The sequence below is a fragment of the Cheilinus undulatus genome, linkage group 16, assembly GCF_018320785.1.
Source record: "Cheilinus undulatus linkage group 16, ASM1832078v1, whole genome shotgun sequence".
NCBI classification, from domain to species: Eukaryota; Metazoa; Chordata; class Actinopteri; order Labriformes; family Labridae; genus Cheilinus; species Cheilinus undulatus.
This window is the reverse complement of record NC_054880.1, coordinates 626212-649137: the sequence shown is the minus strand read 5'-3', so window position 1 is coordinate 649137 and position 22926 is coordinate 626212. Positions and strand designations below refer to the sequence as shown.

The window sequence follows — 22926 nt, the reverse complement described above, 5'->3', positions numbered from 1 at the left end:
AGTGGTTCCTGAACTGGTCCCAGATTCTGGCTGCGTTTTTAAAACCAGATTTTCATTTAAATTCTGATTCTCATTTTTAGGACTCAGTAAATCGACTCTAATACCAAATAATCTTACTGGAACGTTCTCTAACTTCAGGTTTAAGGTTTGCATTAAAACTGACATGTTTTTAAATTAGGCTCCAGATTTTAAAGTCTATCTAAAGCAGGGGTGTCAGACTCAGTCACAGAGGGGGCCGGATTCTGAATTAAGGACTAACCTGAGGGTCTAACAGGGTCCACATTAAACCAAACTGTTAACCTCATTCTCACCAGTAATAAATTAAGGGGAAAAACTAGCACTGATGATAAAGGATTTAGAGATTTAAAAAGTCACAATGATTAGTTTAAAGGTTCAAAATCTGAGATAAAAAGTCAAACTTATCAGTTCAAAAGGTCAAAACACAAAATAAGATGTTAAAATAATGATTTTAAAAGCTAAATATGTGAAAAAGAAAGTCACAGTCTTGTTTTAAAGCAAAAATATGATTTACAAGTTAAAATGGTGCACATAAAAGGCCAAAATATGAGATAAAAAGGGAAAATAATACATTTACAAAGTCAAAATGTGGTATAAAAAGTCAAAATTATAAGTTTAAAAAGCCAAAATTATGAGATAAAGTTGAAATGATAAATTGAAAATGGTCAAAATATGAAATAAAAGCCCGGATAGTTAATTAAAGTTATAATTGTGCGACGCAAAACGTAAAATATGAAATGAAAACACAAATCCGTTTCTTTTTTTCTTATTTCTACTTATTTTTTGTTACATTTTTATGAATTAGAGATATTTGGTGTCATCAGGGTTAATTTTACATTTTTATCCTGGAGTAAATCTGCAGACCTCGTATTTTAGGGCCAGTTAGGATAAAAATATGATAGGATATTGTGGGCCGGGTATAACTGTTCCACAGGCCACATTTGGCCCCCAGGCCTTGAGTTTGACACCCCTGATCTAAAGGTTTAGTGGGTTTTTTCCTGTTTTAGTGAACTAGTGTTTAGACATTTTGAATCCTCAGTGTGTCCCCGTCCTTCACTCCTCTCTGGTCTAAAGGACCGGTAAGCTTCTAGGATTGTGGATCTGAACCAGCCTCCTGTGTCCCTGAAACTCTGAGCGAGGTTTTTGGATCTGTTTAACTGCAGCAGGATCCTGGTCAGAGATCTGAGCGGCTCTCGGTTCTTTCTTTTCCACGTTTGTGGACGTTTGTCTGCAGGAGACACGCTGCTGCACTCTGTCAGTGGAGACGAGGAGTTTAACCCATTCATGATGAATGACCTCTGACCTCTGTGTTTCTGTCAGCCAGACATCAGCGGTGAATCTGTCAGAGATCCAGGACTCTGGAAGAACAGGAACCAACGCACCGAGGAGACACTGGAGGCTAGCAGAAAGGTCACATGTGGAGGTTAGAGAGGGTCGTATTTCCAGGTTGACGCGCCAGCAGAGTCTGAGCACAGCTCCCTGATGTTAGTCCCTTCGGCTAAACCGTGACTCCATGTTTAAATCCGTGTCTGAACCAGCAGGATGAAGGCTGGTCAGGCGTCTGAATGAGGACGGTCATGTGACGTGTTCGAGGTTAACGCCATAGAAATAAATGAGAGGAAAAGTCAGACCAGCGTCACCTCGGTGACTTCAGACTAAACTAGTTTAGAGGTGACGTGTCGTAGACGGCAGTTTCCTCCAGTCAGAGAAGAACTGATCGATAACACCAGGACAGTATTGATGCTGATTGATCAGGACGGTTGGGATCTTTAAACAGCTGGAGGCGGGGTCAAAGGAAGGGGATCAGGGGTGAAGCAGGTTCTGGTTCTCATGGTTCTGTCGTCTGATTGGTCCGTCAGGCAGTGACATCACTGTCTGGCATTTTAAAGTTCCTGCTTAATGGATCTGTTCTCCTCATGGACTCCTTTAAGGTGGACCAGACTGACCCCATTACATCAGGATGAGACCACCAGGATCCAAAGCCACACCTGGGAAAACCCAGGATCCTGTTTCATCAAGATCGGCACGTCTGAACCCTTCCAGAGTCTTCTATCTAGTTTGATGCTTATATTATTATTATTAATATTATCATTATTATTGTCATTATTATTAATATTATCATTATTATTATTATTATCATTATTATTAATATTATAATTATTATTATTATAATTATTATTAATATTATAATTATTATTGTCATTATTATTAATATTATCATTATTATTGTCATTATTATTAATATTATAATTATTATTGTCATTATTATTAATATTATCATTATTATTATTATCATTATTATTAATATTATCATTATTATTGTCATTATTATTAATATTATAATTATTATTGTCATTATTATTAATATTATCATTATTATTGTCATTATTATTAATATTATAATTATTATTGTCATTATTATTAATATTATCATTATTATTGTCATTATTATTAATATTATAATAATTATTGTCATTATTATTAATATTATCATTATTATTATTATCATTATTATTAATATTATCATTATTATTATTATCATTATTATTAATATTATAATTATTATTGTCATTATTATTAATATTATCATTATTATTGTCATTATTATTAATATTATAATTATTATTGTCATTATTATTAATATTATCATTATTATTAGAATGATTATTATTATTATTATGATTATTATTGTGATTCTTATTAATATTATAATTATTATTGTCATTATTATTAATATTATCATTATTATTATCATTATTATTAATATTATCATTATTATTATCATTATTATTAATATTAACATTATTATTGTCATTATTATTAATATTATAATTATTATTGACATTATTATTAATATTATCATTATTATTATTATCATTATTATTAATATTGTCATTATTATTGTCATTATTATTAATATTATCATCATCATTATTATCATTATTATTATTATTATTATTATTATTATTATTATTATTATTGTCTGTGTTATTAATATTATCATCATTATTATTATTATTATTATTATTATTATTATTATTATTATAGTCTTTGTTATTAATATTATCATCATTATTATTATTATTATTATTATTATTATTATAGTCTTTGTTATTAATATTATCATCATCATTATTATCATTATTATTATTATTATTATTATTATTATTATTATAGTCTTTGTTATTAATATTATCATCATTATTATTATTATTATTATTATTATTATTATTATTATTATTAATATTATTATTATTATAGTCTTTGTTATTAATATTATCATTATCATTATTATCTATTATTATTATTATCATTATTATTATTATTATTATTATTATTATTATTATTGTCTTTGTTATTAATATTATCATAATCATTATTATTATTATCATTATTATTAATATTATCATTATTATTATCATTATTATTAATATTATCATTATTATTGTCATTATTATTAATATTATAATTATTATTGTCATTATTATTAATATTATCATTATTATTATTATCATTATTATTAATATTATCATTATTATTGTCATTATTATTAATATTATTATTATTATTATTATCATTATTATTAATATTATCATTATTATTGTCATTATTATTAATATTATCATTATTATTGTCATTATTATTAATATTATCATTATTATTATCATTATTATATTATCATAATTATTATCATTATTATTAATATTATCATTATTTTGTCATTATTATTAATATTATCATTATTATTATTATCATTATTATTAATATTATCATTATTATTGTCATTATTATTAATATTATCATTATTATTATTATCATTATTATTAATATTATCATTATTATTGTCATTATTATTAATATTATCATTATTATTGTCATTATTATTAATATTATCATAATTATTATTATCATTATTATTAATATTATCATTATTATTGTCATTATTATTAATATTATCATTATTATTGTCATTATTATTAATATTATCATTATTATTATTATCATTATTATTAATATTATCATTATTATTGTCATTATTATTAATATTATCATTATTATTATCATTATTATATTAGTAATATTAACAATAATATTATTAATATTATCATTATTATAACCATTATTATAATATTATCATTATTATTATTATAGATATTATCATTATTATAATATTATTATTAATATTATTATATTATTTTTAATATCATTATTATTATCATTATTATTAATATTATAATTATTAATATTATCATCATTATTATTTTTACTGTTTTTGTTGTTGTTATTATTATTATTATTATTATTATTATTATCATAATTAATAATATTATCATTATTATTGTCATTATTATATTAGTAATATTAACAATAATATTATTAATATTATCATTATTATAACCATTATTAGTAATATTATCATTATTATTATTATAGATATTATCATTATTATAATATTATTATTAATATTATTATATTATTTTTAATATCATTATTATTATCATTATTATTAATATTATAATTATTAATATTATCATCATTATTATTTTTACTGTTTTTGTTGTTGTTGTTGTTATTATTATTATTATTATTATCATTATTATTATTATTAATATTATCATTATTATTATTATAGATATTATCATTATTTTAATATTATTATTAATATTATTATATTATTTTTAATATCATTATTATTATCATTATTATTAATATTATAATTATTAATATTATCATCATTATTATTTTTACTGTTTTTGTTGTTGTTGTTATTATTATTATTATTATTATTATCATTATTATTATTATTATTATTATCCAGATTCATGGATGCTCACAAACACTTTTAAACTACTGCACTGTTTTATTTTTTTAAGCCTGGTCTAGAATGATTTATAGCCGCTGAGCTAAAGCAGAACACCTTAATTCAGACTCTAACTGTATTATCAGTTATTATTCTGGTTTTATCGGTATTTTCTTTATTGATCCGTGTGAGGATCAATGATCCTGGCATGGTCTCCCTCCCGTCCAGCAGGGGTCGCGGTAGTCCCCCTCTCTCCTCCTCTGAGCTCTGTTTACCAGTCCGGTGGTCTCCGTCCGTCCCCGGTGCCGCTGTGAGTCTTTGTCCGCTGAAACGGTGAGGATGTGCGGGCTGCAGCTGCTCCGGGAGTCGGTCCATGAGCGGATGATGTCCGCCGCGGAAGCCTTCCTGCTGCAGCTGGAAAAGGGAGCAGCAGAGGCGGCTGGAGTCCCGGCGCTGAGGGCGCTGCTCACCGAGCGGCTAACGGCGGCGGCGGAGGAGATCGTGGCTCTGCTGGAGGAGACCGTGGCGGAGTACGAGGAGCGCATGCAGCGCTCAGAGCGGGAAATCTGCCGCCAGAGGAGGCTGCTGGATGCCGTGATGAAAGAAGCCCAGGTCAAGATCCACAGAGCAGGTCAGCCCCTGGAAACGGGGGAGGGAGGACCCGCGGCTCAGGGACGGCCATAGACAGACGGGGGTCTCTAAGGGGGGTCTCTACAGAGGCCAATAAGGGGGTCCAGACAGAGCTACAGACGGGGATCTCTAAGGGGGGTCTCTAAGGGGCCATTAAGGGGGTCCAGACAGAGCTACAGACGGGGTCTTTAAGGGGGGTCGCTACAGGGGCCTATAAGGGGGTCCAGACAGAGCTACAGACGGGGGTCTCTAAAGGGGGTCTCTACAGGGGCCATTAAGGGGGTCCAGACAGAGCTACAGACGGGGATCTCTAAGGGGGGTCTCTAAGGGGCCAGTAAGGGGGTCCAGAAAGGGCTACAGATGGGGATCTCTAAGGGGGGTCTCTAAGGGGCCAATAAGGGGGTCCAGACAGAGCTACAGACGGGGTCTTTAAGGGGGGTCTCTACAGGGGCCAATAAGGGGGTCCAGACAGAGCTACAGGCGGGGTCTCTAAAGGGGTCCAGACAGAGCTACAGACGGGATCTCTAAGGGGGTCTCTAAGGGGCCAGTAAGGGGGTCCAGAAAGGGCTACAGAGGGGGATCTCTAAGGGCGGTCTCTAAGGGGCCAATAAGGGGGTCCAGACTGGGCTACAGACGGGGTCTTTAAGGGGGGTCTCTACAGCGGCCAATAAGGGGGTCCAGACAGGGCTACAGACGGGGTCTTTAAGGGGGTCTCTAAGGGGCCAATAAGGGGGTCCAGACAGGGCTACAGACGGGGTCTTTAAGGGGGGTCTCTAAGGGGCCAATAAGGGGGTCCAGACAGGGCTACGGACGGGGATCTCTAAGGGGAGTCTCTAAGGGGCCAATAAGGGGGTCCAGACAGAGCTACAGACGGGATCTCTAAGGGGGTCTCTAAGGGGCCAGTAAGGGGGTCCAGAAAGGGCTACAGATGGGGATCTCTAAGGGGGTCTCTAAGGGGCCAATAAGGGGTCCAGACAGAGCTACAGACGGGGTCTTTAAGGGGGGTCTCTAAGAGGCCAGTAAGGGGGTCCAGACAGGGCTACAGACGGGGTCTTTAAGGGGGGTCTCTAAGGGGCAATTATGGGGGTCCAGACAGAGCTACAGACGGGGTCTTTAAGGGGGGTCTCTAAGGGACCATTAAGGGGGTCCAGACAGGGCTACAGACGGGTCTTTAAGGGGGTCTCTAAGGGGCCATTAAGGGGTCCAGACAGGGCTACAGACGGGATCTCTAAGGGGGTCTCTAAGGGGCCAGTAAGGGGTCCAGAAAGGGCTACAGATGGGGATCTCTAAGGGGGTCTCTAAGGGGCCAATAAGGGGTCCAGACAGAGCTACAGACGGGGTCTTTAAGGGGGGTCTCTACAGGGGCCATTAAGGGGGTCCAGACAGAGTTACAGACGGGGATCTCTAAGGGGGGTCTCTACAGGGGCCAATAAGGGGGTCCAGACAGAGCTACAGACGGGGTCTTTAAGGGGGGTCTCTACAGGGGCCAATAAGGGGGTCCAGACAGAGCTACAGACGGGGTCTTTAAGGGGGGTCTCTACAGGGGCCAATAAGGGGGTCCAGACAGAGCTACAGACGGGGTCTTTAAGGGGGGTCTCTAAGGGGCCAATAAGGGGTCCAGACAGAGCTACAGACGGGGTCTCTAAAGGGGTCCAGACAGAGCTACAGACGGGGATCACTAAGGGGGGTCTCTAAGGGGCCAGTAAGGGGGTCCAGAAAGGGCTACAGATGGGGATCTCTAAGGGCGGTCTCTAAGGGGCCAATAAGGGGGTCCAGACAGGGCTACGGACGGGGTCTTTAAGGGGGTCTCTACAGGGGCCAATAAGGGGTCCAGACAGGGCTACAGCGGGTCTTTAAGGGGGGTCTCTACAGGGGCCAATACGGGGGTCCAGACAGCGCTACAGACGGGGTCTTTAAGGGGGGTCTCTAAGGGGCCAATAAGGGGGTCCAGACAGGGCTACGGACGGGGATCTCTAAGGGGGGTCTCTAAGGGGCCAGTAAGGGGGTCCAGACAGTGCTACAGACCGGGATCTCTAAGGGGGGTCTCTAAGGGGCCAGTAAGGGGGTCCAGAAAGGGCTACAGATGGGGATCTCTAAGGGGGGTCTCTAAGGGGCCAATAAGGGGGTCCAGACAGAGCTACAGACGGGGTCTTTAAGGGGGGTCTCTACAGGGGCCAATAAGGGGGTCCAGACAGAGCTACAGACGGGGGTCTCTAAAGGGGGTCCAGACAGAGCTACAGACGGGGATCTCTAAGGGGGGTCTCTAAGGGGCCAGTAAGGGGGTCCAGAAAGGGCTACAGATGGGGATCTCTAAGGGCGGTCTCTAAGGGGCCAATAAGGGGGTCCAGACAGGGCTACAGACGGGGTCTTTAAGGGGGGTCTCTAAGGGGCCAATAAGGGGTCCAGACAGGGCTACAGACGGGGTCTTTAAGGGGGGTCTCTAAGGGGCGCGTGAGGGGGTCCAGACAGGGCTACAGAGGGGGTCTTTAAGGGGGGTCTCTAAGGGGCCAATAAGGGGGTCCAGACAGGGCTACGGACGGGGATCTCTAAGGGGGGTCTCTAAGGGGCCATTAAGGGGGTCCAGACAGAGCTACAGACGGGGATCTCTAAGGGGGGTCTCTAAGGGGCCAGTAAGGGGGTCCAGAAAGGGCTACAGAGGGGGATCTCTAAGGGGGGTCTCTAAGGGGCCAATAAGGGGGTCCAGACAGAGCTACAGACGGGTCTTTAAGGGGGTCTCTAAGGGGCCAGTAAGGGGTCCAGACAGAGCTACAGACGGGTCTTTAAGGGGGTCTCTACGGGGCCATTAAGGGGGTCCAGACAGAGCTACAGACGGGGTCTTTAAGGGGGGTCTCTAAGGGGCCATTAAGGGGGTCCAGACAGTGCTACAGACGGGGTCTTTAAGGGGGGTCTCTAAGGGGCCATTAAGGGGTCCAGACAGGGCTACAGGACGGGATCTCTAAGGGGGTCTCTAAGGGGCCAGTAAGGGGTCCAGAAAGGGCTACAGATGGGGATCTCTAAGGGGGGTCTCTAAGGGGCCAATAAGGGGGTCCAGACAGAGCTACAGACGGGGTCTTTAAGGGGGGTCTCTACAGGGGCCATTAAGGGGGTCCAGACAGAGTTACAGACGGGGTCTTTCAGGGGGGACTCTACAGGGGCCAATAAGGGGGTCCAGACAGAGCTACAGACGTGGTCTTTAAGGGGGGTCTCTACAGGGGCCAATAAGGGGGTCCAGACAGAGCTACAGACGGGGATCTCTAAGGGGGGTCTCTAAGGGGCCAGTAAGGGGGTCCAGAAAGGGCTACAGATGGGGATCTCTAAGGGCGGTCTCTAAGGGGCCAATAAGGGGGTCCAGACAGAGCTACAGACGGGGTCTTTAAGGGGGGTCTCTACAGGGGCCAATAAGGGGTCCAGACAGGGCTACAGCGGGGTCTTTAAGGGGGGTCTCTAAGGGGCCAATAAGGGGGTCCAGACAGGGCTACAGACGGGGTCTTTAAGGGGGGTCTCTAAGGGGCCATTAAGGGGGTCCAGACAGGGCTACAGACGGGGATCTCTAAGGGGGGTCTCTAAGGGGCCATTAAGGGGGTCCAGACAGAGCTACAGACCGGGATCTCTAAGGGGGGTCTCTAAGGGGCCAGTAAGGGGGTCCAGAAAGGGCTACAGATGGGGATCTCTAAGGGGGGTCTCTAAGGGGCCAATAAGGGGGTCCAGACAGAGCTACAGACGGGGTCTTTAAGGGGGGTCTCTAAGGGGCCAGTAAGGGGGTCCAGACAGAGCCACAGACAGGGTCTCTAAGGGGGGTTTCTAAGGGGCCAGTAAGGGGGTCCAGACAGAGCCACAGACAGGGTCTCTAAGGGGGGTCTCTAAGGGGCCAGTAAGGGCAACTCTCAGACCCTCCTAGACCCTCAGGCCCTCATAGACCCTCCTAGACCCTCAGACCCTCCTAGACCCTCCTAGACCCTCCTAGACCCTCAGACCCTCCTAGACCCTCAGAACCTCAGACCCTCCTAGACCCTCAGACCCTCATAGACCCTCCCAGACCCTCATAGACCCTCCTAGACCCTCAGACCCTCATAGACCCTCCTAGACCCTCAGACCCTCAGACCCTCATAGGGTCTCGGAGGGTCATGTGATTCTCCACACTGTGTTGACAGGATGACCCTGAGTAGACTAACCCTCCCTCTCTCACTGACGTTCATTCAAACCACTGATTTTCATCCTGCTGCCACTGCGACACAGAAACAGGAAATCCTGTCCCCTCCTCTGTAATCCAGTCATTCAGAGGTAAAAATATTAGCACGTCAAACAAAGCCGCCAAATTTCTCCATTCCTCAGCGTTAGCAGAGAGGCATTGTGGGAGATGATGACCTGATAGATCTATCAGTGACTGAAGGCCAGATTAATGATTTACTCTGAAACTACGTTGGCTGTTTTCTATGGGTGGAAAATAAATAATGAAAATAATTCACATCTGATAAACATGATGAGGCCTAAAGGCCCAACATTTAAATAAAGTTAGTCTTTCATTTTCAATACTTCTAAATAAATCCACTGTCCTTCAGATTCTCTTCATTCTAACATCACAGATCTACGCTTCATTCTAACATCACAGATCTACGCTTCATTCTAACATCACAGATCTACGCTTCATTCTAACATCACAGATCTACGCTTCATTCTAACATCACAGATCTACGCTTCGTTCTAACATCACAGATCTACGCTTCATTCTAACATCACAGATCTATGCTTCGTTCTAACATCACAGATCTATGCTTCATTCTAACATCACAGATCTACGCTTCAGATTGTCTTCATTCTAACATCACAGATCTACGCTTCATTCTAACATCACAGATCTACGCTTCATTCTAACATCACAGATCTACGCTTCAGATTGTCTTCATTCTAACATCACAGATCTATGCTTCATTCTAACATCACAGATCTACGCTTCAGATTGTCTTCATTCTAACATCACAGATCTATGCTTCATTCTAACATCACAGATCTACGCTTCATTCTAACATCACAGATCTACGCTTCATTCTAACATCACAGATCTACGCTTCGTTCTAACATCACAGATCTATGCTTTATTCTAACATCACAGATCTACGCTTCAGATTGTCTTCATTCTAACATCACAGATCTATGCTTCATTCTAACATCACAGATCTACGCTTCATTCTAACATCACAGATCTACGCTTCATTCTAACATCACAGATCTACGCTTCGTTCTAACATCACAGATCTATGCTTCATTCTAACATCACAGATCTACGCTTCAAATTGTCTTCATTCTAACATCACAGATCTACGCTTCGTTCTAAAATCACAGATCTATGCTTCATTCTAACATCACAGATCTATGCTTCATTCTAACATCACAGATCTACGCTTCGTTCTAACATCACAGATCTACGCTTCATTCTAACATCACAGATCTATGCTTCGTTCTAACATCACAGATCTATGCTTCGTTCTAACATCACAGATCTATGCTTCATTCTAACATCACAGATCTACGCTTCAGATTGTCTTCATTCTAACATCACAGATCTACGCTTCAGATTGTCTTCATTCTAACATCACAGATCTACGCTTCATTCTAACATCACAGATCTACGCTTCATTCTAACATCACAGATTTACGCTTCGTTCTAACATCACAGATCTACGCTTCATTCTAACATCACAGATCTACGCTTCAGATTGTCTTCATTCTAACATCACAGATCTACGCTTCATTCTAACATCACAGATCTATGCTTCGTTCTAACATCACAGATCTATGCTTCATTCTAACATCACAGATCTACGCTTCAGATTGTCTTCATTCTAACATCACAGATCTATGCTTCATTCTAACATCACAGATCTACGCTTCATTCTAACATCACAGATCTACGCTTCATTCTAACATCACAGATCTACGCTTCATTCTAACATCACAGATCTACGCTTCAGATTGTCTTCATTCTAACATCACAGATCTACGCTTCAGATTGTCTTCATTCTAACATCACAGATCTACGCTTCATTCTAACATCACAGATCTACGCTTCATTCTAACATCACAGATCTACGCTTCATTCTAACATCACAGATCTACGCTTCATTCTAACATCACAGATCTACGTTTCGTTCTAACATCACAGATCTACGCTTCGTTCTAACATCACAGATCTACGCTTCATTCTAACATCACAGATCTATGCTTCAGATTGTCTTCATTCTAACATCACAGATCTACGCTTCATTCTAACATCACAGATCTACGCTTCATTCTAACATTACAAATCTACGCTTCAGATTCTCTTTATTCTAACATCACAGATCTATGCTTCATTCTAACATCACAGATCTATGCTTCATTCTAACATCACAGATCTACACTTCAGATTGTCTTCATTCTAACATCACAGATCTACGCTTCATTCTAACATCACAGATCTACGCTTCATTCTAACATCACAGATCTACACTTCAGATTGTCTTCATTCTAACATCACAGATCTATGCTTCAGATTCTCTTTATTCTAACATCACAGATCTACGCTTCATTCTAACATCACAGATCTACACTTGAGATTGTCTTCATTCTAACATCACAGATCTATGCTTCAGATTCTCTTTATTCTAACATCACAGATCTACGCTTCATTCTAACATCACAGATCTACGCTTCAGATTGTCTTCATTCTAACATCACAGATCTACGCTTCAGATTGTCTTCATTCTAACATCACAGATCTATGCTTCAGATTCTCTTTATTCTAACATCACAGATCTACGCTTCATTCTAACATCACAGATCTATGCTTCAGATTCTCTTTATTCTAACATCACAGATCTACGCTTCATTCTAACATCACAGATCTACGCTTCATTCTAACATCACAGATCTACGCTTCAGATTCTCTTTATTCTAACATCACAGATCTACGCTTCATTCTAACATCACAGATCTACACTTCAGATTGTCTTCATTCTAACATCACAGATCTACGCTTCATTCTAACATCACAGATCTACGCTTCATTCTAACATCACAGATCTACGCTTCGTTCTAACATCACAGATCTACGCTTCGTTCTAACATCACAGATCTATGCTTCATTCTAACATCACAGATCTACGCTTCAGATTGTCTTCATTCTAACATCACAGATCTACGCTTCAGATTGGCTTCATTCTAACATCACAGATTTACGCTTCATTCTAACATCACAGATCTATGCTTCGTTCTAACATCACAGATCTACGCTTCGTTCTAACATCACAGATCTACGCTTCAGATTGTCTTCATTCTAACATCACAGATCTACGCTTCAGATTGTCTTCATTCTAACATCACAGATCTACGCTTCATTCTAACATCACAGATCTATGCTTCGTTCTAACATCACAGATCTATGCTTCATTCTAACATCACAGATCTACGCTTCAGATTGTCTTCATTCTAACATCACAGATCTACGCTTCAGATTGTCTTCATTCTAACATCACAGATCTACGCTTCGTTCTAACATCACAGATCTACGCTTCAGATTGTCTTCATTCTAACATCACAGATCTACGCTTCAGATTGTCTTCATTCTAACATCACAGATCTACGCTTCATTCTAACATCACAGATCTACGCTTCATTCTAACATCACAGATCTACGCTTCATTCTAACATCACAGATCTACGTTTCGTTCTAACATCACAGATCTACGCTTCGTTCTAACATCACAGATCTACGCCTCGTTCTAACATCACAGATCTACGCTTCATTCTAACATCACAGATCTATGCTTCAGATTGTCTTCATTCTAACATCACAGATCTACGCTTCGTTCTAACATCACAGATCTACGCTTCCTTCTAACATCACAGATCTACGCTTCCTTCTAACATCACAGATCTACGCTTCCTTCTAACATCACAGATCTACGCTTTCTTCTAACATCACAGATCTACGCTTCCTTCTAACATCACAGATCTATGCTTCCTTCTAACATCACAGATCTACACTTCAGATTGTCTTCATTCTAACATCACAGATCTATGCTTCATTCTAACATCACAGATCTACGTTTCATTCTAACATCACAGATCTACGCTTCATTCTAACATCACAGATCTACGCTTCATTCTAACATCACAGATCTACACTTCAGATTGTCTTCATTCTAACATCACAGATCTACGCTTCATTCTAACATCACAGATCTACGCTTCATTCTAACATCACAGATCTACGCTTCGTTCTAACATCACAGATCTACGCTTCATTCTAACATCACAGATCTATGCTTCGTTCTAACATCACAGATCTATGCTTCGTTCTAACATCACAGATCTATGCTTCATTCTAACATCACAGATCTACGCTTCAGATTGTCTTCATTCTAACATCACAGATCTACGCTTCAGATTGGCTTCATTCTAACATCACAGATTTACGCTTCATTCTAACATCACAGATCTATGCTTCGTTCTAACATCACAGATCTACGCTTCGTTCTAACATCACAGATCTACGCTTCAGATTGTCTTCATTCTAACATCACAGATCTACGCTTCAGATTGGCTTCATTCTAACATCACAGATCTATGCTTCGTTCTAACATCACAGATCTACGCTTCGTTCTAACATCACAGATCTACGCTTCAGATTGTCTTCATTCTAACATCACAGATCTACGCTTCAGATTGGCTTCATTCTAACATCACAGATCTATGCTTCGTTCTAACATCACAGATCTACGCTTCGTTCTAACATCACAGATCTACGCTTCAGATTGTCTTCATTCAAACATCACAGATCTACGCTTCAGATTGTCTTCATTCTAACATCACAGATCTACGCTTCGTTCTAACATCACAGATCTACGCTTCAGATTGTCTTCATTCTAACATCACAGATCTACGCTTCAGATTGTCTTCATTCTAACATCACAGATCTACGCTTCATTCTAACATCACAGATCTATGCTTCGTTCTAACATCACAGATCTATGCTTCATTCTAACATCACAGATCTACGCTTCAGATTGTCTTCATTCTAACATCACAGATCTACGCTTCAGATTGTCTTCATTCTAACATCACAGATCTACGCTTCATTCTAACATCACAGATCTACGCTTCAGATTGTCTTCATTCTAACATCACAGATCTACGCTTCAGATTGTCTTCATTCTAACATCACAGATCTACGCTTCATTCTAACATCACAGATCTACGCTTCATTCTAACATCACAGATCTACGTTTCGTTCTAACATCACAGATCTACGCTTCAGATTGTCTTCATTCTAACATCACAGATCTACGCTTCAGATTGTCTTCATTCTAACATCACAGATCTACGCTTCATTCTAACATCACAGATCTACGCTTCATTCTAACATCACAGATCTACGTTTCGTTCTAACATCACAGATCTACGCTTCGTTCTAACATCACAGATCTACGCCTCGTTCTAACATCACAGATCTACGCTTCATTCTAACATCACAGATCTATGCTTCAGATTGTCTTCATTCTAACATCACAGATCTACGCTTCAGATTGTCTTCATTCTAACATCACAGATCTACGCTTCATTCTAACATCACAGATCTATGCTTCAGATTGTCTTCATTCTAACATCACAGATCTATGCTTCATTCTAACATCACAGATCTATGCTTCATTCTAACATCACAGATCTACGCTTCATTCTAACATCACAGATCTACACTTCAGATTGTCTTCATTCTAACATCACAGATCTACACTTGAGATTGTCTTCATTCTAACATCACAGATCTATGCTTCAGATTCTCTTTATTCTAACATCACAGATCTACGCTTCATTCTAACATCACAGATCTACGCTTCAGATTGTCTTCATTCTAACATCACAGATCTACGCTTCATTCTAACATCACAGATCTACGCTTCAGATTGTCTTCATTCTAACATCACAGATCTACGCTTCATTCTAACATCACAGATCTATGCTTCGTTCTAACATCACAGATCTATGCTTCATTCTAACATCACAGATCTACGCTTCGTTCTAACATCACAGATCTATGCCTCGTTCTAACATCACAGATCTACGCTTCATTCTAACATCACAGATCTATGCTTCAGATTGTCTTCATTCTAACATCACAGATCTACGCTTCATTCTAACATCACAGATCTACGCTTCATTCTAACATTACAGATCTACGCTTCAGATTCTCTTTATTCTAACATCACAGATCTATGCTTCATTCTAACATCACAGATCTATGCTTCATTCTAACATCACAGATCTACACTTCAGATTGTCTTCATTCTAACATCACAGATCTACGCTTCATTCTAACATCACAGATCTACGCTTCATTCTAACATCACAGATCTACGCTTCATTCTAACATCACAGATCTACGCTTCATTCTAACATCACAGATCTACACTTCAGATTGTCTTCATTCTAACATCACAGATCTACACTTGAGATTGTCTTCATTCTAACATCACAGATCTATGCTTCAGATTCTCTTTATTCTAACATCACAGATCTACGCTTCATTCTAACATCACAGATCTACGCTTCAGATTGTCTTCATTCTAACATCACAGATCTACGCTTCATTCTAACATCACAGATCTACGCTTCAGATTGTCTTCATTCTAACATCACAGATCTACGCTTCATTCTAACATCACAGATCTACGCTTCAGATTCTCTTTATTCTAACATCACAGATCTACGCTTCATTCTAACATCACAGATCTACGCTTCCTTCTAACATCACAGATCTACGCTTCGTTCTAACATCACAGATCTACGCTTCCTTCTAACATCACAGATCTACGCTTCATTCTAACATCACAGATCTACGCTTCATTCTAACATCACAGATCTACGCTTCAGATTGTCTTCATTCTAACATCACAGATCTATGCTTCATTCTAACATCACAGATCTACGCTTCATTCTAACATCACAGATCTACGCTTCAGATTGTCTTCATTCTAACATCACAGATCTATGATTCATTCTAACATCACAGATCTACGCTTCAGATTGTCTTCGTTCTAACATCACAGATCTACGCTTCATTCTAACATCACAGATCTACGCTTCATTCTAACGTCACAGATCTACGCTTCAGATTGTCTTCGTTCTAACATCACAGATCTACGCTTCATTCTAACATCACAGATCTACGCTTCATTCTAACATCACAGATCTACGCTTCATTCTAACATCACAGATCTACGCTTCAGATTGTCATCATTCTAACATCACAGATCTACGCTTCATTCTAACATCACAGATCTATGCTTCATTCTAACATCACAGATCTACGCTTCATTCTAACATCACAGATCTACGCTTCAGATTGTCTTCATTCTAACATCACAGATCTACGCTTCATTCTAACATCACAGATCTACGCTTCATTCTAACATCACAGATCTACGCTTCAGATTGTCATCATTCTAACATCACAGATCTACGCTTCATTCTAACATCACAGATCTACGCTTCATTCTAACATCACAGATCTACGCTTCATTCTAACATCACAGATCTACGCCTCGTTCTAACATCACAGATCTACACTTCAGATTGTCTTCATTCTAACATCACAGATCTACGCTTCAGATTCTCTTTATTCTAACATCACAGATCTATGCTTCGTTCTAACATCACAGATCTACGCTTCATTCTAACATCACAGATCTACGCTTCAGATTCTCTTTATTCTAACATCACAGATCTACGCTTCAGATTCTCTTTATTCTAACATCACAGATCTACGCTTCATTCTAACATCACAGATCTACGCTTCATTCTAACATCACAGATCTACGCTTCATTCTAACATCACAGATCTACGCTTCATTCTAACATCATAGATCTAGGGTTGGTAGATGATTTGATATTGACTTAAAAGCTTCAGTGTGGATTCAGTGAGAAGTAGAAATAAACAAATAACCTGTTGACAATCTGTTAATGATTGTTTTCATGCCCATGTGAACATATGTTGAAGGTCACCTCATATTTTTAAGCAATAAAACATCTGAAAATAAAAATTTGCACAGTAATAACTTATTTGTGCGTATGGAGTAAAAGTAAAAACAGGACAGTTCTGTATAAACACTGAAAAAGTAAAGTGCATGAAACTTTAATAATATTTCTGTCCTCTTTGAAACTGTGATAAACCTCACATAAATGGTTATGGTTGGTTGTTGTTTGGTCGAGTGCGGCCTCCGTCCATACAACGCCAATCTCACACACAGCGCCCCCCACTGGCCAGGAGGTGAATCGATTCAGAGGATTTGCTGAATCGATGTTGAATTGTTTTAAGAGCATTTTTGCCACTTCAGACCCATTTGTGTCCGTTTTAAACTCTTTCCTCCACTTTTATTTCTGCCTGTTTTTGACCCTTCTAAACCAAATCTCTCTGTTGTTGCTCTGTTGACCCATTGTTGTCTCTATAATCCCTTTTTACAACCTTTTTTTTTGACCGTTTTAACCACACTTAACCTATTTTTGACAGTTTATATCAAATTTTCATCCCATTCCACCAAATTTCCACCAGTTTTTTGCACTTACAGCCATTCAGCCTCTCTTTGATCCCTCTTACCACTTTTGTGCCCATTTTTGCCACTTTAACCCAAATGTATTCTTTAGAAATCTCATTTCACCACCTTTTACACAGTTTTTAACCAACTTTAGCTTTTTTTAAACCCATTTTAAAAATGTTTTTAACAACAGTTATTTCATTTTAAGAAGGCTATTTTCTACACAATGAATAAATAAAGATCCTGGGCTCAGCTTTACGGACAGCATAAGGAGATAGATAGTAGACATCCTGAGACACTGAAGGTTGATCTAAAACACATGTATGAATTTCCTGTGTCCTTTCAGGGCTTCCGTAGAGCAGCAGAGAGCGACAGAGGTGAAGAGCCGTGTGGTTTCTTCTGGTTTGCTCACAGAGATCCTCTGTCTGTCTCTCATGGTCCCAGCAGGACTCTCCTCTAGAAAACAGCAGCCACTTTTACTTTTCAGTTTACAACTTTACCTGCAAACACTTTGATCTGTGCGACAATGCTTGAGCCAATCAGATTTCAACATAAACAAGGATCAGCCCAAAGGAGGAGGGGCTGCTCGTATCGCTGCTAAACTTTGGAGGAATCTGACCCAGTCCAGTTCCACTCTGAGCCTCCGTCTCCTCTGGGACAGACCGGCTTAGAGAGTAGTTAGAACTGTAGACCGGCTCAGCTGTGAGAGGGTCAGCTGATCTAGGCATGTCCTGAACCTGCCAACGGCCCCCCAGCGTCCTCTCTGAGGGGGGGTAGGGGGGCCGTTGGGAGGGTCAGCTGATCTGGGCATGTCCTGAACCTCCCAACAGCCCCCCTACCCCCCTCAGAGAGGACGTCTGTGACTGGAGCCCCGTGAATCGACCAGAGAGCGTATCACTGTTCTTATAAGAGTTTTCATAGACGTTAAAGTTAGAGATAACCTGAGTTACCACTAAAGTCAGAGTTTAAACCATGGTTTCATTTATGTAGACTAAATCCATCCTAACCTGGTCTGAGTGAAACAGTCATTCCTCCTTTCCCTGATGACTGTCAGTGAGTCTTTACATCACTGTGGAGGAATGTTGTCCCATTCTTCTCTGCAGAATAGTTCAGACTGGAGGGTTTTCCAGCATGAACGGTCACAGCATCTCAGTCAGATCTAAGTCCAGATTCTGACTAGACCACTCCAGAACCTTCATTTAGTCTTTAGTCCATTCAGAGGTGGACTTGCTGGTGTGTTTGGGATCATGGTCCTGCTCCAAAACTCAAGTGGTCTTGATCTTGAGGTCATGAACTGATGGTCGGACATTCTCCTTCAGGATTTTCTGCTAGAGAGCAGAGTTCATGGTTCTAGTGGTCCAGGTCCTGATCCAGACCGTCACACTACCACCACCATGTCTGACTGTAGGTCTGAGGTTCTCCTGATGAAATGCTGGGTTAGTTTGACTCCAAAGTTCCTCTTCTGTCTGGTCAGTCTTCAGAATATTTCCCAGAAGTCTCTGGGATCATCAGGGTGTTTTTAGTCCAATGTGAGACGAGTCTTTGTGTTTTTGTTGCCCAGCACTGTTTTGGTCTTGGAGCTCTCCCATGATGCCATTGTTGCCCAGTCTCTTTCTGATTATTGAGTCATGACCTCTGACCTTAACTGAGTCAGTGAGGCCTGCAGGTCTTCAGATGTGGTTCTGGGTTCTTCAGGGACCTCCTGGATGAGTCGTCCATGTCCTCTTGGAGTCATGTTGGTAGGCCAGCCTCTCCTGAGAAGGTTCATCCCTGTTCATAGTTTTCCCCTGTTGTAGGTAATGGCTCTCAGAGTCCCAAAGCCTTAGAAATGTCTCTGTGACCCTTTCAGACTGATAGATGTCAGAGACTTTGTTCCTCTTCTGGTCTTCTTTAGATGGTTCATGATGTGTTGGAGATCTTTTAGACCACTTCACTGTTGGACCGGTTCTAGTCAAGTATTCTGGATCCCGCAGGTCTGGCAGGGATCAGGTCTGGGTGTAGAGAGTCAAACTGAACTCAGTTTTATAAAAAATGTAGGCACTATATATATATATATATATATATATTTTTTTTTTTTTTTTTTTTTTTTTTTTTTTTTTTTGCTGATATCCGATATTTAAATATGTTTTACACAACTAAAAATTCAATTTTAGGAAAAAAGAAACAAACTTTTTTTTTTCTTAAAACACAGTTTAACCCATTAAAGCCCAAAAACACAAATTAAAGCCAGAAAATTCTCATTTTTTGGAACTGAAATGTTTATTTCACTTTCAACTGAAATCCAAAAAAATCTAAATTTCCATAAAATTTAACATTTATTTTTGTGTATCATTTTGTAGATTAGGTGTTTTTGGTACTGATAATCCACTTGAGGGCATTTTGATCATTTATCAGATTGTATTCAGAAGTTTTTTAAATAATTAATGATCATATTGATTAGAGGTATCATAAAAGTGTGTATCAGATATGATACAGCAGGCTTTAAGGGGTTAAACTTTAAAGAATGAGAATGAATAAAGAACTTACACAGGTCTGTTGGTTTCAGCATAAAACTCCACTCATTTATTAGGATATATGGACAAATTTCACAGTTGATACATGCTGATACGCACGGACGTAAATATCGGCAGAAATGTTGATATCTGGTGGATAATATGGTGAATCACTACAAAATGTGGTTGATCAGTTAATTCATGATTTAAGGAGGAGGGAAAGACTTTCTCACAGAGGCTAGGTAGGTTTGGATAGATTTAGCCTGAATAAGTGAAATCATGGTTTATAAACTGACTTTAGTTTTTACTCAGGTTATCTTTGTCTAATATTTACGTTAGTTTGAGGATCTGAAACATTAAAGAGACAAAAACATGAAGACAAAGAAATCAGGAAGGGGGACAGCTAACAGCTCTGTAAATGAAATAAATGCTGTTTTTCTCTCCTCAGACTCGCTGCACTCTGAGGTCCTGGACCACAGAGACCTGGAACCTCTTGACCCTGCAGACCTGAACCAATCAGAGCCTGAGGGAGAGGAGAACCCCGCCTCCTGCCCGCCCTCTCCTCGCTGCTCCTCCCCCTCCTACCACCAGCCGACCTCCAGCTCGTCCGCCCAGAGCGAGGAGGATCAGGACAGCGACTGGAAGAGACAGAGACCTCTGAGGTCATCGAAGAAGAAGAAGAAGAAGAGAGGGCGGCCGCGGCTCAAAGCCACAAACAAACCGCCGCCGGCCGTCAAACCCAAACGGAAGCGGTCGGCTCCGTCCCAGACTTTTAACTGTCACGTCTGCGGCCGGACTCTGCAGGGGAAAGGCTACCTGCTCAAGCACGTCGTGCAGCTCTGCGCTCACGACCCCGACTGCCGCTGCGGCTTCTGTGGCGAGAATTTAGACTCCGCCTCTGAGCTGGCGGCTCACCTGCAGATGCATCAGGAGAAGAGTAAGACGTGCTCGTTCTGCGGGAAGACGTTCCACTCCATCCTGGCCCAGGAGCTGCACCTGCGTCTGCACACGGGGGAGAAACCATTCACCTGCGGCATGTGCGGGAAAAAGTTCAGTCAGAAGGGGAACCTGGCGTCGCACATGAACGTCCACGCCAAAGACAAGCAGTTCAAGTGTTCCAAGTGCAGCCGTGCCTTCTGCCACATGTCTTCTCTGGAGCGCCACCTACAGGAGCACCGCGAGGAGCAGGTGGTGCACACCTGTGGAGTCTGTGGTCGGGAGTTTAAGAAGGGGCTCGGCCTGCAGCGTCACATGGCCAAGCACGAGAGGACGGACAAACCGAAGAGACTACGCGGCACGGCGCCGACTCACCGTTGTAAAGTGTGCGGGGACGTCTTCCATAGGCGGACCTACCTGGTGGCTCACGTAGAGACGCACCTGCAGGACGCCGACCGCTGCTGTGGACTCTGTGGACATCAGTACGAGTCCGCCGCCAGCCTCGCCGCCCACCTGCACTCCCACCGCGACTTCAGCCACACCTGCCACATCTGTGGGAAGAACTTCCCCGCCCACTCAGCACTGGAGCTCCACATCCGGATCCACACAGGGGAGAAACCGTACAGCTGCAGCTTCTGCGGGAAAGCCTTCAACCAGAGCGGGAACCTGAAGATGCACCTGAAGATCCACACGGGTGAGCGGGCGTTCTCCTGCAGCCTCTGTGGGAAGGGCTTCACGCAGAAGAACACCCTGGACACACACATGCGCTTCCACAACAAGGAGCGGCGCTTCCTGTGCCAGGTGTGCGGGAAAGGCTTCATGCAGGACGTGGACCTGAAGAGACACATCCTGATCCACACTGGGGAGAAACCGTACAGCTGCTCCGTCTGCGGGAAGAGCTTCCAGGCCAAACGCTCGCTCAACGGCCACCTGAAAGTCCACTGCATGGGAGGGGCGGAGCCTGACCAGCGCCTAGAGCAGCAGAGGACAGACACTTTCTACTCGGGCTTCATCCAGCTGTAGAGGCGGGGGCGGGGCTTAAAGGTGACACTGTTCTGACTGGTTTATTGGTTTGATTGACTTTAATGTCAGCGTCTTCCTTTCTTTGTTCTCTTTGTTCTCTGGTGCTGTTCAATAAAGTTTAAATGTAAAAAAACAGTGTCTGTGTGTGTGAGCGGGGTCAGGCTCTTCACTGAAATATAACAATGCTTCTACCTGAGGGTCCAGCTGCCCCCCCAAGGCAGGTAGGAGGAAGAGTTGTGGGTTCTGCTCACCTCAGGACTGAGGCACAGGTGTGTAAATATACCTGCAGAGGCTGAGCACACACACACACACACACACACCCACACACAGTGCTTAACAAATGTATCAGACCAGCTGTCATCTCTGTCTCAGAGACCATCCAGCATCATGAAGTGCTTTAATGTGGACTCTTTCATTTTCAGTCAGCTCTCCACGTTTTACCATTTTGAACAGGAAT

The 22926-nt window shown here is 40.9% G+C and overlaps 1 protein-coding gene across 1 annotated transcript; it reads left to right on the top strand.

Moving 5' to 3' along the window:
* The first annotated feature begins 5064 nt into the window (after positions 1-5064).
* On the top strand, positions 5065-22604 carry LOC121523303 (gastrula zinc finger protein XlCGF57.1-like). Its single transcript, XM_041808123.1, has 2 exons — positions 5065-5450; positions 20959-22604. Exons 1-2 carry the CDS (start codon positions 5159-5161, stop codon positions 22467-22469), a joined length of 1803 nt encoding a protein of 600 aa, XP_041664057.1. The 5' UTR covers positions 5065-5158; the 3' UTR covers positions 22470-22604.
* The last annotated feature ends 322 nt before the right edge of the window (positions 22605-22926 follow it).